The sequence below is a fragment of the Liolophura sinensis genome, chromosome 1, assembly GCF_032854445.1.
Source record: "Liolophura sinensis isolate JHLJ2023 chromosome 1, CUHK_Ljap_v2, whole genome shotgun sequence".
Classification (NCBI taxonomy): domain Eukaryota; kingdom Metazoa; phylum Mollusca; class Polyplacophora; order Chitonida; family Chitonidae; genus Liolophura; species Liolophura sinensis.
In genome coordinates this window covers 25798942-25813238 of record NC_088295.1, presented here as the reverse complement: position 1 = coordinate 25813238, position 14297 = coordinate 25798942, and the positions used below count along the sequence as shown (strand labels likewise).

Sequence of the window (14297 nt, the reverse complement as noted above, 5' to 3'; positions counted from 1 at the left end):
TTATTTTGTTTTCTAGGCTGAATTTTGCTGCCAAAGCATTTTAACCTACAGAGTATACTTTGACAAAATTAGCTGCTCCTCGGATTTAAACTAAAGAATAAAATGTCCAAAACTAAAGAAGGAATGTCAGATGAAATATTAATTATTCCGTAATGTATTTATCTTCAACAATTAAAACTAATTTGCACAGCACGAAGTACATCAGTCTGTAGTACATGCGATGACTTATGGACGTATATAAGAAGAAAAAAACAATACAGTTTTGTTTCCAGATGTAGGTCGAGCGTCTTTATAGACAGCGTGGTCTTATCTGTGGGCCACATTAAGTGTAAGTGTAACTGTATTTAATTGTGCGCAGCTTTTAGACATTATGCGCCTGTGTCTAGTTGAGGTGAATACTCTGTGTCCATACATCTACCCCGAGGCGGTTTGGGGGACCACAAATACCCATTATGTAGTCGTTACGAGTTTACGTCCGAGCCCCTAAACGCTGATGTCTTTTCCGGAATTCCGATTGCGGTGGATACATAGAAAGTACATCAGTGACGATGTTAATAGCTCTGTGCACCTCACAGTTCGTGAATACAGAAAAGTCGATGGTAAGATTCAACATTTAGCCGAGTTACGTAAATTCTCCTAGCTAGTTGGGTAGTTGCTCGTACGGGGCATAAGCCATGTGAGTCAGGGGGAGAGGAACGGGATGCATGAGACTAAGCATACTGGCTGTAGTCTGCTTTAGTATATGTATTCAGGAGATACTCTGTTCTACGTATATTTACTCCTTGCCCGTTAAATGTGAACAATTTACCTTCATGTATCTTCAGTGATATCAGGCCCCCAGGACTGCTCAAATATCGTAATAATACATGTGTAATCTTTGATATACCCCAAGGGAGAGTAACATACTAGCTCAAACAATATAGCTCATACTGATTTGCTCATTTATTTGGTTAGTGTTTTACGCCGTACTCAACACTCATATTGACGCTGGTGCTGTAGCATTCGGTGAAAAGATAAATGAATAAGTCTGTACATGAACTTAAACATTTAAAAAACTGGAAACATGGAAAGGTATATGATTAGCCTTAACATTTATCATTGGAAGGCGAACTCTGTATTACCTATCAAAATTCTAAATTATCAAACCTTGCATGTATGTTTGCCTAACACCCTACTACCATCAGGTTTTCCAGGTACGGTTACTGATATAGAAGCAAACTGCACTATTTGAATGGCAGTATTAACCAGATGTAGGTATCATAGTCAGTTTTAAACTTTGAAATTTTATGCCCATAAAACTGTAAAAATCTTTAAAGTAAAAAGCTTATTTTTGTGCATTAACCTCGTAAACACGTTATTTCTAAATATGTAGGTCAGTCTAACTGCAGGTAAACAAAATGTTGAATACACTCATCCTGTTTTTTTTTTTTATAGAAAAGGGCTTTCAATGACACTTTTCATTACATTGAGAATATACGTCAAACACTCAAACCATTGATTTCTACGCCCAGTCATGTGAATACTTTCTGACAACACGGTTTGTACGGCAGAAAGAGCACGGGGAACTCCCGCTGACTGCAATCGGGTCAGGAGGCACTCTCCGGCTGTGACTCACACGGCTGCTCCCACACTTCCGTGTCTGTCGCTGCAGCTTAAGGTGGTGAATTCATTAACTCTACGTCAGACTAGAAAGGCTGTTATTACCTGTCACACACGTCCTGTATACCGGACTGCTGGATTTGGATAAATCTTGACTGCAGGTAAGATCTAGCGGGTTACAGAAAACACAAGACCACACTGTAACGACATTTGTTGAATATACCGAGATTGTTGTCTATGTCATGTCGTACCTCCGGCTTTTTCCTCTGCTATATAGATAATCCAGTATGTCCTTCGTGTCTTTGAGGCTCATATCATATAAGACCTATGATTTTCAGAGCGCATAGGGAATTCCAAAATACAATCCGGTATAAGCCCATTATATATATATATATATATATATATATATATATATATATATATTTACCACGTGTAAAACAGACTTATATAGTAGTAGCTTATATACATACAGCGGCACACAAAGAGTTTGGTTCATAACTATATATAGGCCAAAGACGAAGCAATTTAAGGGTTCGCTGAATCTCGAATCAATACGCTCTTTGCCACTTATTTAGTACCAACCTTGCTTGAATGACGTCTCATCGCCTCTCAATAAATACATGTGTGACGCTGAAACACAGTATTGCCTGGAATCATTCAGAACGGCTTCATCGACCTAAACCATCGCCCATTTTTCGAGGAATCCACGTCTCTCAGCCGAGGGTAGGAACAATTGTGACAAGATAAATTAACTAGTTGATTAATTCATTTCTAAGCATTACAAGTTGTGGATACGGAGAAGCTAGTGGTAAAGTTCAACTGAGAAGTTGGTGGTATTAAGGTTCAACGGAAAAGCTAGTGGTAAGGTTCCGCTGAGAAACTAGTGGTGGTACGGTTCAAAAAGAAAGCTAGTGGTATTAAGATTCAACGGAAAAGCTAGTGGTAAGGTTCAACTGAGAAGCTAGTGGTGGTACGGTTCAGAGAGGAAGCTAGTGGTATTAAGGTTCAACGGAAAAGCTAGTGATAAGGTTCAACTGAGAAGCTAGTGGTATTAAGGTTAAACGGAGGAGCTAGTGATAAGGTTCAACTGAGAAGCTAGTGGTGGTAAGGTTCAAAGAGGAAGCTAGTGGTATTAAGGTTCAACGGAGAAGCTAGTGGTAAAATTCAACTGAGAAGCTAGTGGTGGTAAGGTTCAACGAGGAAGCTAGTGGTATTAAGGTTCAACGGAGGAGCTAGTGGTAAAATTCAACTGAGAAGTTAGTGGTTGTAAGGTTCAACGAGGAAGCTAGTGGTTGTAAGGTTCAACGAGGAAGCTAGTGGTTGTAAGGTTCAACGAGGAGCTAGTGGTGTTAAGGTTCAATGGAGAAGTTAGCGTTATTACGGTTCAACGGAAAAGCTAGTGGTAATGTTCAGCATCTGCATATGGGTAATTGTAAGTGGTTCATGATATTCATACGTATGCGATTTGAATCCTGCATGCATGCAGTCCAAATATAATATCTACCTGATGTAGCTTATTCATATGTGAATTTTCTAGGTCTTGATCATTGCCATTTGCCGCCACAGCATTTTGGAGTAATTCCTATTTACATGATTGCTTGCTGTAAAACCTAAATTTGCTTAGCCCGTGGTCGACCCGATTAGTCAGTACGATACTACTGATACACATTTACATGAACAGTTTTAGAATAAAACCCTACCTGAGGGAATAGGCCGGATTACACCGGTTAGGCGTGAAAATTTGTAAGTTATCACGGAATTAAGTTTACAGTACGATTGCTGTAATGTAAAAAGTATGTTTGGACAGCACATCAAAGGGTCGTGTATGTATAGTAAATTATGGCATCAAATCATCCGAACCTGTTAATATAAACCCATTATGGCAGTTATCATACGTATATCCCATCCAAAAACCCTGGCAGTGGTTTTTGAGTCCCTCTATGTATCAAACTTAACTGTGGAGTTTAAATGGAAAACTGATGTTAAGTTAACAAACGGAAACAAAAAACCTGTTTACAGCACAAGTGTGTGTATGCAGTGGGTAGACATGTAATTGAGATCTCGACCTAATTGAGAATAACTGTGCTTCTTTATAGCTCAGTAGCCATATGGATCACTGCATAATCCATGCATGTGAGTCAATGGGGAGGCAGAAGGGGTGAGGTATGTAACTGAAAATTTAGGCTGCAGTGAATTGGTCATAGTTAGGAGACCATTGTTAGCCTATACACATATATTTACTCCGTGGACATTGATTAGTTTACACTTCTAAGCATAACGAGTTATGTATAGTTGTAAATATGCAAGTACTTCGGCGATGAGACAGATTCAATTTAGCCTGTGTCTATATCATTGTCGTTAATCAAAATATACCTCAACTGCGCTTTGGTTGCAACTGTTTATATATCCAACGAGGCGATATTAGTCAACGCGATGGATATACATCCCCTAGCCTCGGGTTAAATGGAATTAGACACAGTTATGAAACAGCGAGTCAGGAACAGAGAGTTGTTAGGATTTCCTGTATTCGTTTCCCCAATTTGCCGGCGTAGGTTTCCCTTAGATATACATGTACACATTTGTTTTATTCAAACCTTGATTGACAGGAAGTTTAGGCGCCGGCAAGCTCCATACCTCTTTAACATTACGAGGTTGGCCCTTTGATATGGAGTTAATCAATCTGTCAGTTAAATAAATCGTTTTAAGGATCAGTTTCTGAGCACGACCACAGATCATACAGGAATTAAACAAACTGTTCAACAAATCGATCAAAAAATCATTAAATGAACAAACCAATGCATAAATCAACAATCAATAACTCAATCAATGCATATCGATGGATTATACACTGCTCGTAAATGCTCTTCATTTGAAAACAATTGTTTTATTTATAGATTGACGAAACCGGGCATATATACATAATCTCGGTGAAGCAATCGTTCTTCGCCTGTTACCTGACAAATAAACCCGCTGACAGCGTCAAATGTATAGTAGCCAGCGGAATGTTTGATTTGAGTTTAATTTCTATACATACAGATGTATCGTCCATGTTTCGTTGAATGGTTATACTACCTGATATATACATGTATTATTCAAAATCTACTGTTTACCGGCATTCACTTCTGACTAACCCAGAAGGAGCCCACGATAACTCATATATACGTACATGGAGTTACTCTACTGTCATTACCATACATATATTAGTTGTGATCATGCTAAAAACTTAAAATCAGTTAGCCTGGAAACTGTGAGAAAATCATCACATTTGCACAAATAGTCGGATCAATGTAATCTTTAACAGATAGTCTGGGTTCGTTTACAAGGGAACCATTGATTCGCCACACAACATACGCCGTGTATGATATATACTGGATCTATTATGTACATGTATATTGGGCTGATTCAGTTTAGCACTGACTGTTTTGTCCACAGGAGTACACTTTGTTCTGAAGATACCTACAATACATGTTATAAAGCGACCAGAGTTTTAACGTGTTTATTTTAAATCTGAAATGAACATTTTCTCATGTCTAAAAGCACTATCCGCATTATTGTTACTCATTTTTTTTTCAACTGCAAGCGTTTATTTGCAGAGTTAGTGATGGTGCTTTGTACCAGTTGTCCTAACAGATTTCTTCTCGTCTGTATCTAGTGTATATGTGTACTGTTTTGATGTCAGGGGCATACACCAAATAAATATATAAATTTATGCGTGGAAACAGGCATTCGTACACCAGTCGTCTATTACCACTATGGGCATTCCAGTCAATAATCGCAAGGCCAATTCCAAAAAACCACGAATAACACAAACCACCTAAGAACTAAGAAAGGATATTATGTACGAAAGTGGTGTTGGAAAGACGAAAAGTAGCCTCTAGGCTAGTGAGTGAAATCAGTATTCAAATCGTATACCATGCTAGCATATTAGTCGATAATGAAATATGTATCTCTGTTGCGCTTTGATTGCAACTGTTCATGTATCCAAGTTGACGATCTAATTCAACACAATGAATATTATGCCCCTAGACTTACAAGAGAACTATACTCATTGTAAGAAACTCGATGTGAAGGCGTTTGATTGATTAACCTTGACAGACTAGCTTTTAGCCTGTGGTTATGCCAAGGCTTGTTCCAACTTCTATTCTCCATAATTTCAACGTCGAAATTTAAGAAAGGTTTGAAAGTACTTAATAATCATGCACCTCTCCTTGTGAATCTTCCCTCATCATAAAGTCTTCACCCACTGTATTGCTGCCCGCCGTCGTGTAAGTGAACTATGTTTGAGTATGGCGTAATTCACCAATCAAATTAATAAATCATAAATATTTAAGTTTTCCCATCACGCTAATTGTGAGTGATACTAAAGATTTTCCCCTTTAAACTTCCTCGAATATTCACTACTTCCTTCATGTAAAAAAGTTTAAATGCCGAATAAGGCATGTATAACATTGCAGTAAGTGTTGGAGGTATCACGGTATAATCTACATGGTATATATAGTGATCAGAGTATATACTTGCCTAATTTATTATTTGCTCAACTGGAGTCTATATTCTGATTTAAAATCTCAATACAAAAGTGTCACTGTAAACAGGGAAAACGTAAATACATGTGTTGGCATATTAACGATGGTGTAGACGAGACGGCTTGTGTGCAAGGGTAACGGTTCTTCACCGTGATTCATGTGACGGAAACAATATGAATGTTATTAGTGAAATGGTAGGAATGCTTCCTCATGAGGGAATGACTCAGTTAAGCAGATGTATGTAATTCTTTATGATTACATGCATGAAACTGAACAATAATTCCTCATCACGAAGTAAGAGTAACAGTACGGATAATTTGGCGTCATGTAATAACTGAAACAACGAAGTACTTTCGTGCTATCAGGTGAGGCAAGTAACACTTCCCTATCATGGGCTATATAAAATAGAATTATAAGACAAAACTTGTAAAGTCAGATCAATAGAGCTGTTGGCGATAGGTAAGTGAACGTCTTGATAACCAGATTCTGTGGAGAACTAATACGAACTCGACGCAAAGTTATTTGAATTGCTCTGCAAACGAACTTATTGGCAGTCAATGGTTTGTAAGTGTACAACGTTTTGTCGAGGATTTGTCTTCATCCTTCATGCTGTGGCGTACATTGGTTTGGGACATTCTTTTATTCATTTTATTTTCTCAGTAAGCGCAGCAATTAAAGTTCCCTGATCGAAGGGGATGCAGCAGAGACAGGCGAGTGACAGCAGTGTCTGCGAAAGAAAACATTTGTGCTTATTATTTTCTTAACATTTAGCGTTTGCACCGTGTCAAGGCCCCAGTTGTGGCCCCGTTGTGGCGGATGTTTTCGAAATGCTGTTGATTTTGTATCGATTGACCGTTACGGTGACATGCTTTTGTGTGAAAAATCTATGATGCTTCGCTCAAGGTTTGGATATCGCCATTGTGGAATCAAACAGTTGCAGGGAAGCTGTGCTTGTTCTCCGTGCCAGGGGCTTCACACGGAAAACAAAGGGTTTAATTCGTGTGACAGCCCAGGACCCGGAAAGGGAAGTGGGGGGGGGGGGGGGTCCAGTTTACTTTTTATCCGTGATAAATATAACAAAAACAACCGTTATCCCGACATTTCTCTCCGGCTTTAACAGTCTCAAATTAGTTTACTTCATATCTCCAGCACGTTATTCCTGCAACGGTGATCTCTTAATGTAAATAGGGCTAATTAACAACATCCCCTGTTTAATCTTACTAGTGTCATTCTGTGTTTCAGGTACTCCTTTCCTAGTGAGTGGTTACAATGGTGTTGACAGTCAAAGGAAGCCTGACCCTCCTCCTGCCCCTGGTAGGCTGGCTTCAGCACGTGGGGGGTCACGGGCGACTGATTGACCCTCCTTCTAGAGCATCCATGTGGAGATACGGATTCTCCACACCTCATAACTACGATGACAATCAGTTGTTCTGTGGTGGGGTTCAGGTATGTGTACTCTTAAATATGTAATTCTGTCCCATTGTGACACATTTTGTGGTCTGCAGTTCAGTAAGACGTCTTGTTTTTTATATTCCTTTTCAATTTCAAACGACCTGTGGTAGGCAAAGGTTGGATAAGAATTTCTTCTTGCTCTCTGCAAATAACATTTTGGTCATTTTTGTTTAAACCTGAAAGTATTATTCGATTAAAATAAATTTTAGAAAACCGTCTACCACAGAAAACAGCGAAACAAAACCACTCCAATCCACAAAATGGATTGGTTTACGGGGAAATATGATGACAGAGGGTTAGTAATGTGTTAAAGAATTTGTGGATTTGACTGGCCTGAAACATTCCCTGGTGATGCCCCAAATAAACAAATAGCCAAGTGCACATATGAAGATGACCTGTCCCACATATCACACAATGGCCGGCTAGGCCTGGGCCAAATATTCACCTGACCCGCATTGACCCTGAACAACTAGGTTGTTAGTTGAATCACTGCTTCCAGCTGAGGTAGCAATGCATTTCACAGACTAACTTATCTTGTGTGATTTTAGCCTTGTTTCCTTGGAAAACAATAGGTATGTTGACATGGATAAAATATAACAAGTCATCGGAGCTAGTTTTCTGGATGTCCTCAAACATTTGGTTTTGTAGCTTTCTTATTTGTACACAAGAGTTCGAGGCACACACAAGGTTACGGGAAATCGATACCTTACTCGTTGGGGACTTAAACAGTTAAGGCCAATTATGCAATTACAATCAAATTCCAATGATTTCATACACTAATGGAAGAGAGAGTTCCAGCAGCCTTAAATTCTACTTAGATGACGTAAATCTATTATATACCTTACAGAGGCTAACATTATCAGATAACTTCCTTATAAGTGTTGGTACTCGTGGATAGAAAAACACTAACTTGATACTAAACTTAGTAGTTTTTGGTAATTATAAAATTACATAGTCAAAGAACCTTGCGCATGTTTGGTATTTACTGGGAGCAAGGCACTATCAATTCATTGATCAAATGCGAATGACAGTGAATGTATATGCATCTTAAGTGGTCAGTAAAGGAAAAACCAACATGCCAGTTAACTGATAGAAATCCAAATCTTAAATATTTCTAACAGAGTGCTTGCAGGAAGCACAATACGGGCATAAATATACCATTTTGAATGAAAAAAACTCAAATGCTATTTTGTGAGCTAAATTGGTGATAAATAAAGCGCCACAGTAGTTTGAGCTTTAGGATGTTCTCATTCTCCACACACAACAAAAGTAACGAGTCACCTGCCGTTGATACATGTACAGCCATCTCAACCTTATACTTTCTCATACCGCCCATGATCTATTCACACTGATAAGTCATTTCTTGGTCATGCAGAGTCAAAATCCTGCAGATTAACACCATTTCCTTTACCAGTCAAACTTTCTTCGTTGTATATTTGATGGAGAAAACGACCGTTTAACGAAAGCACACTTGACGAAATCTAATGGATGTGCCAAAACCGGGTTGCGTGTTAGAACTTATATGGAGTTTTGTCACGACCTCTATATCCTTCTTGTGACTGTAATATGATTCTATATGTAAGACAACTATGCAGGACCAGGAGTTATTACTCAAGCATTTATTACTGATTCATCCGTGCATTAATTACGGAGCCTTAAAAAGTTTGTACCTATATAAAGGCATAAACATGACAAATTGCATAGTGTGTTAGAGGCAAAAAAGAAATGGCTGAGCTTCCATAAAAGCTGAATGTAGAAGTCAATGATGTGAGACAGGTAACATACATTTGTAAGATTGCTCTTTGTGATAACCCTATGTAGCCTGCAGCTAATTACTGCTCGTGCGTATGTGTCATAATAGAGATGGGTTTTTAATTTTTAAAAAATCGCCAGTTTTACAACATCATGCTGTGGGCTGAGGTATGTGTGTGTGTTTAATTCACTGACCCGATTGTGCACTCCCCTTGATTTACATCCGGGAGTTATGTCTGTTGTGGCAGTTTACGTCGCGCAGAGCGGCTGTTACCTTTCATACTAATACACAAACAATCTGCAGGTGTGGTTGGTCTGTCATATGGGGCTAAATGAACTAAATGTTAACCTGAACAAACATGGGTTGATCGCCTACAATGTTCACTTGCATTGTCTGTGAATGTCTGCAGTATTTTAAACATGCCTCCTATATAGTGTCAAAAATATAATATTATTTTATTTATTTAAACTATAATCTTCATTATCTTTAGGCTTACACATTAAGCCCATAAACTTCGTTGGTAAAGTTCATACCAATACAGGCCTATAAATCTATAATTAAGAGTAAACATGTGGAATAAAACTGTATATAACATGTACACACACACATGACTGACTTGCTTATTTCGCTATATAGAGGCCTATTTGGCGTTTGCCTCAGCCATGCAGGTCTGGCCAGGCTATTTGAACCGTCTACTACATAGATGTATTTTTATGACAAATATTGTATGTTGAATTAGTTTTTTCACGTTAAGCGTGTTTAAGGTGTATCCAAGAACTGTGCTCATATGTAATTTGAACTAGACTGTGTCAGTTCTGTGCTTTTAATGATGTAGATGTATGGAGTGTAAAAATGTAGATGCTGTATTCATAATAGTAACGGGATCTTAAACAGTGGATTTTCAGGAGCAGGCACTTTATTATGCTTCAAGGTAAGCGTCTATGTAAGCACATCGTTGCAGTCTATAGAGCAATGTTTGAATTTGAGCACAAACCGTACGTATGAGGAACTGATGTAGATATACATATAATTAAACTTTGTATAAACACCTTTCTTTTATACAGTTATTACTTCAATTTTAGGAAAGAGTTTTTCTGTACATGATTTTTCTACACGACTGAGAACATTCCTTAACATAATGGCATCATTGTGCAACATAAGATTACATTGTCTGCCTTCCCTTTACATACTGTGGCGTAAATGACCTTTCCAGTAATGCTATATTTAACACACGCGTCGTATTGCTTGCTCAAACTCACCCTACACTTGACAAAAAATGTGCAATAAATCTACATTATGTGACTTACATGTAAGTGTTGTTACAGTGATGCTATATTTAACATACGCATCGTAATGCTTGCTTAGAGACTCACCCTACACACGGTTAGTTAAGTCTTAGATAAATAAATCTTAGCGAACACATACAGTACAAAGAGATGTAAAATGTGTCTCGTGACAGCTACAAGAGCGTCTCAGTTAATGCAAGAGATGTGCTCTACCAGTCGTGTCCGTATGTTAGTTGAACTTGATTTATGTTAAGGAGGAATGTGAAAGACATCTACATCGTTAAAAACAAATGAACCATGTCAGGTGTTTTATAATCAATGGAGAAATGCTTCATTCTTCGTGTATGTCATGCAGTCTGAAAAAAGTGGGAGAGTCTGGAAACTATATATATAAAATAGTTGGCCTGTTATGTGTTGAAATAAAGTACGTAAATATTTTGGGTCGCAAAGCTGTATTACTGGAGAGATAATCTCAAAAAGAACATGTGTGACGTTTTGTACACATTTGTTTGTGTAGCCCGTGATGTAAACAAGATGTGTATCGCATGTACACAATATTGTACACATTAAATGTATAGGTACATAAACAGGATGAATACAAGATACACATTAATGTTTCTGAACAAATTTGTTACAAATAAAGTGTGGCTATGGTATACATCTGGGTGTATTGTTTGCTTTGAAAGAGTATAATTGCTCACAGCCAACTTTTCCTGTTTATTTAAATAAGGCTAGTCTGTGAAAGAAATCCTGATATTTCGCATAAAATATTTTTACATTTCCTTTTATAGCCATATATCTAATGGAAAAATGTCACTTCTTTCTTTTCCAGAACCAGTGGGAAGTCCATGGCGGTAAATGTGGCGTTTGTGGTGACCCCTGGCAGGGACCGCGGGAACACGAGGCTGGCGGCAAGTTCGCCAATGGTATTATCGTGAAGCAGTATGAGAAAGGGGAGATAATCTCTGTAACGGTTCAGCTCACAGCGAATCACAAAGGCTGGTTTGAATTTCGAATTTGCAAGAACAATAACCCGGGAAAGCGCATTACACACGAATGTCTGGACAAGAATCTACTAAAGCTTGCAGATGGCGGAACTCGCTTTGAGGTATACGGCAAGGTTGGGTACGGAGTCAGTGAAAAATTTGAAATCAAACTACAGCTTCCACAAGATTTGATCTGTACACAATGTGTCCTCCAGTGGAAGTATAATGCAGGTAAGATATGTCTTGCTGAATAGCTAATATATGGTGATGAAGTGTAGGCCTACTTTCACTCACGTCACATCACGTTCTTAATTTTTGTTAACTGGAAAACAGATCAAAGCGACAGAAAGATTCGGTTTGATTACAAAAGTAAATAAAATTGAACCAGTGTTAACAGAAATCTTGTTTGTCCACATGGATAATAGATTAGTACCTCGTCAGCTTTCTACAAAGTATTTAACGCAAGCTGATTTAATTATAAGCAAGAAAACGCATTTCCATGATATTCACGATTAACGTATCTATATTTTACAAATTGTGGAAAGTGGCCAAAGCCAAACTCGAGCAATATTTTTGAAAGACTGTAGAGCATGGAGGGTAAAGCCAGAGCAGCGATGACAGTGTGATAGTTGGCAAATGGTCAGATAAACTGTGACTTATGGCCCCTTCATTGTCAGTCCATCTCAGTTTAGGTTTTATTCTAACGGTTCATCTAAAAACTTCCCAACAGTACCCTGAATTCACAGATAAAATAGTTTTATTACTTATTTCACTTTTGTTTTATTTGATTGATGTTTAACATCAATCTCAAGAATGTTTCACTTAAGCACCGGAGGAAACCGGATTGCCGAGCGTAAACCATCAACCTTTTGGCAAGTTCCTTATTCTATTTATTAGTCCTTTAACGATAAGCCATCAGAATATCACATTGGTATCAACATTTTTTCTTGTGTTGTCCTTTGCTTAAAAATCCCGGTTTTTATTGGTTTTGTTCATTCTGGTTTTTCAGGGAACAGCTGGGGCACAGATGAAGTGACGGGACAGTCGGGAATCGGTTTTGGGGCGCAGGAACAGTTTTACGGCTGTGCGGACATTTCCATAGGATTCTCTGATGTTATTAAAGTGGGAGAGGTGCCCAAGGTGTACATGTGTCTATTGGAGAATGATATAGAGGAAGGCTGGTATTGGGGGAAGGCTCCACCATTTGAGGACGATGAACACATCGTTTGTGGAAGATCACCGGCAACCAGAATGACATTACCATCAAAAACAATGCTCATGGTACCAGCTACCTTGCTAGCGTTACGGACGCTCTTTCACCTGAATTAAATGTGGTGGCTTAAACGGTTTGTGAAAGCAAAATGAAGGGATTTTATGCCTCACTAGCATTTGTAGATGTTTGGCCTATCATCGCATTTAAGCATGTATGTCAATCATGTACAAGTATAAACCTTATTCAGACAAAGGGCATGACGTCCAAGTATGTGCGTAAACAGCAGTAATTAACACTCGTATATGAATTCGAATAATTGCTCGTTGGAAAGCTGTAACTTGTGATAGTATATATATCCATTCTTGCTTTATGATGTATGAAGAAAGCTGTGATATTAAAACACATACGTGTTAGACTCCCCTCAATGCCGCGTCATTTATGAATTGTAATCAGCTGTATGTTATTTTTGTGAAGGAATTTCCACGTATATATATAGGTTGTTTTCAATATACAAGTTGTGAATTTGATAAAGTATTTTTCTTTCGCCAGTGAAGTGACTTTAGATGTATGTGAAAGTTCTCACCTGAATGGAAGTGCAGGTATAGAGTAGACGCAGATTTTTGTACGTTAGCTTGGTTTGTCTTTGGTTTGCAATACTGCATTGACGTTTGAATACTTGTTATTTACTTGCCAAGTAACTATCTGCATAATGTTGTCACAAATGTAACCCACTTGTCCACTGTTCTCGTGTGCTGAGGTCTCCGACTTTATGGTATCCTGAGTAAACAAGTATAGTCACATTTAACTGTCGCCGTTGGCTGTTTGAAGAAGTATTTGAAAACTAAAATATTTTTATTTTATAACTTATCACCAGCCGTATTGCAGAGATATGTATCGCTCACATTAGTTAAAAATTGTGCATGTATTATCATATCCGGTTTTGTGTTGTTTTGCCAGAGACATCCACGCAAGTCTATCGTTCCATCACACTGTCATTTTTATCGTTGTATTGCCTCATTACAGGAGTCTCATTCCACTTACATTTTGCATCTTCGTCATATATATATTTTGTCATATCTTTATTGAAATAAAGAAAAAAAGAATATCACCGTGAATTAACCGATTTGAACGATTATCGTCTTTAGCATTTGCCTCCGTCTTACTTTGTTTTGCTGATGTCTATACATGTATAAATATAACGAAAGGCTTTCATCATGGAGAGTAAAACCAGAGAAGTGGCGATAGTGTGATAATTGGCAAACGATCACACGTAGCCTGTTACCGGTGAAATCGGGCCAGTTGGCAATTTACCTCACGTGGAGTTTTATTCTAATTGTTCAGAAGTCGGAACACCCAGTCCGGGTCATACCACAGACTTTAAAAATGCTACTTGTTGCTGCCTCGCTTGGCGCTCAGCATTGAGAGGATAGAGCATAGATGCGGGGACTGGTCGAGGCAGCACTTTGGGCTCACTCTGCCACAAGA

At 38.4% G+C, this 14297-nt stretch overlaps 1 protein-coding gene across 2 annotated transcripts; it reads left to right on the top strand.

Annotated features, from left to right (window-relative positions):
• Positions 1-453: 453 nt before the first annotated feature.
• Positions 454-13929, top strand: LOC135467415 (uncharacterized). Of its 2 annotated transcripts, XM_064745191.1 has the most exons (5): positions 454-599; positions 1435-1760; positions 7365-7568; positions 11446-11830; positions 12609-13929. In XM_064745191.1, exons 3-5 carry the CDS (start codon positions 7392-7394, stop codon positions 12926-12928), a joined length of 882 nt encoding a protein of 293 aa, XP_064601261.1. In that variant the 5' UTR covers positions 454-599; positions 1435-1760; positions 7365-7391; the 3' UTR covers positions 12929-13929. The 2 variants fall into 2 exon arrangements, with proteins under 2 accessions (XP_064601261.1, XP_064601269.1); XM_064745199.1 differs by lacking the exon at positions 1435-1760 and having other exon boundaries at positions 475-599.
• The last annotated feature ends 368 nt before the right edge of the window (positions 13930-14297 follow it).

Bases quoted from the DNA above. Each gene is read 5' to 3' on its own strand.
- LOC135467415 (XM_064745191.1), top strand. From the start codon at position 7,392: ATGGTGTTGACAGTCAAAGGAAGCCTGACCCTCCTCCTGCCCCTGGTA. The intron at 7,569-11,445 runs GTATGTGTACTC...TTTCTTTTCCAG, and splicing joins TGTTCTGTGGTGGGGTTCAG to AACCAGTGGGAAGTCCATGG. The intron at 11,831-12,608 runs GTAAGATATGTC...CTGGTTTTTCAG, and splicing joins CCAGTGGAAGTATAATGCAG to GGAACAGCTGGGGCACAGAT.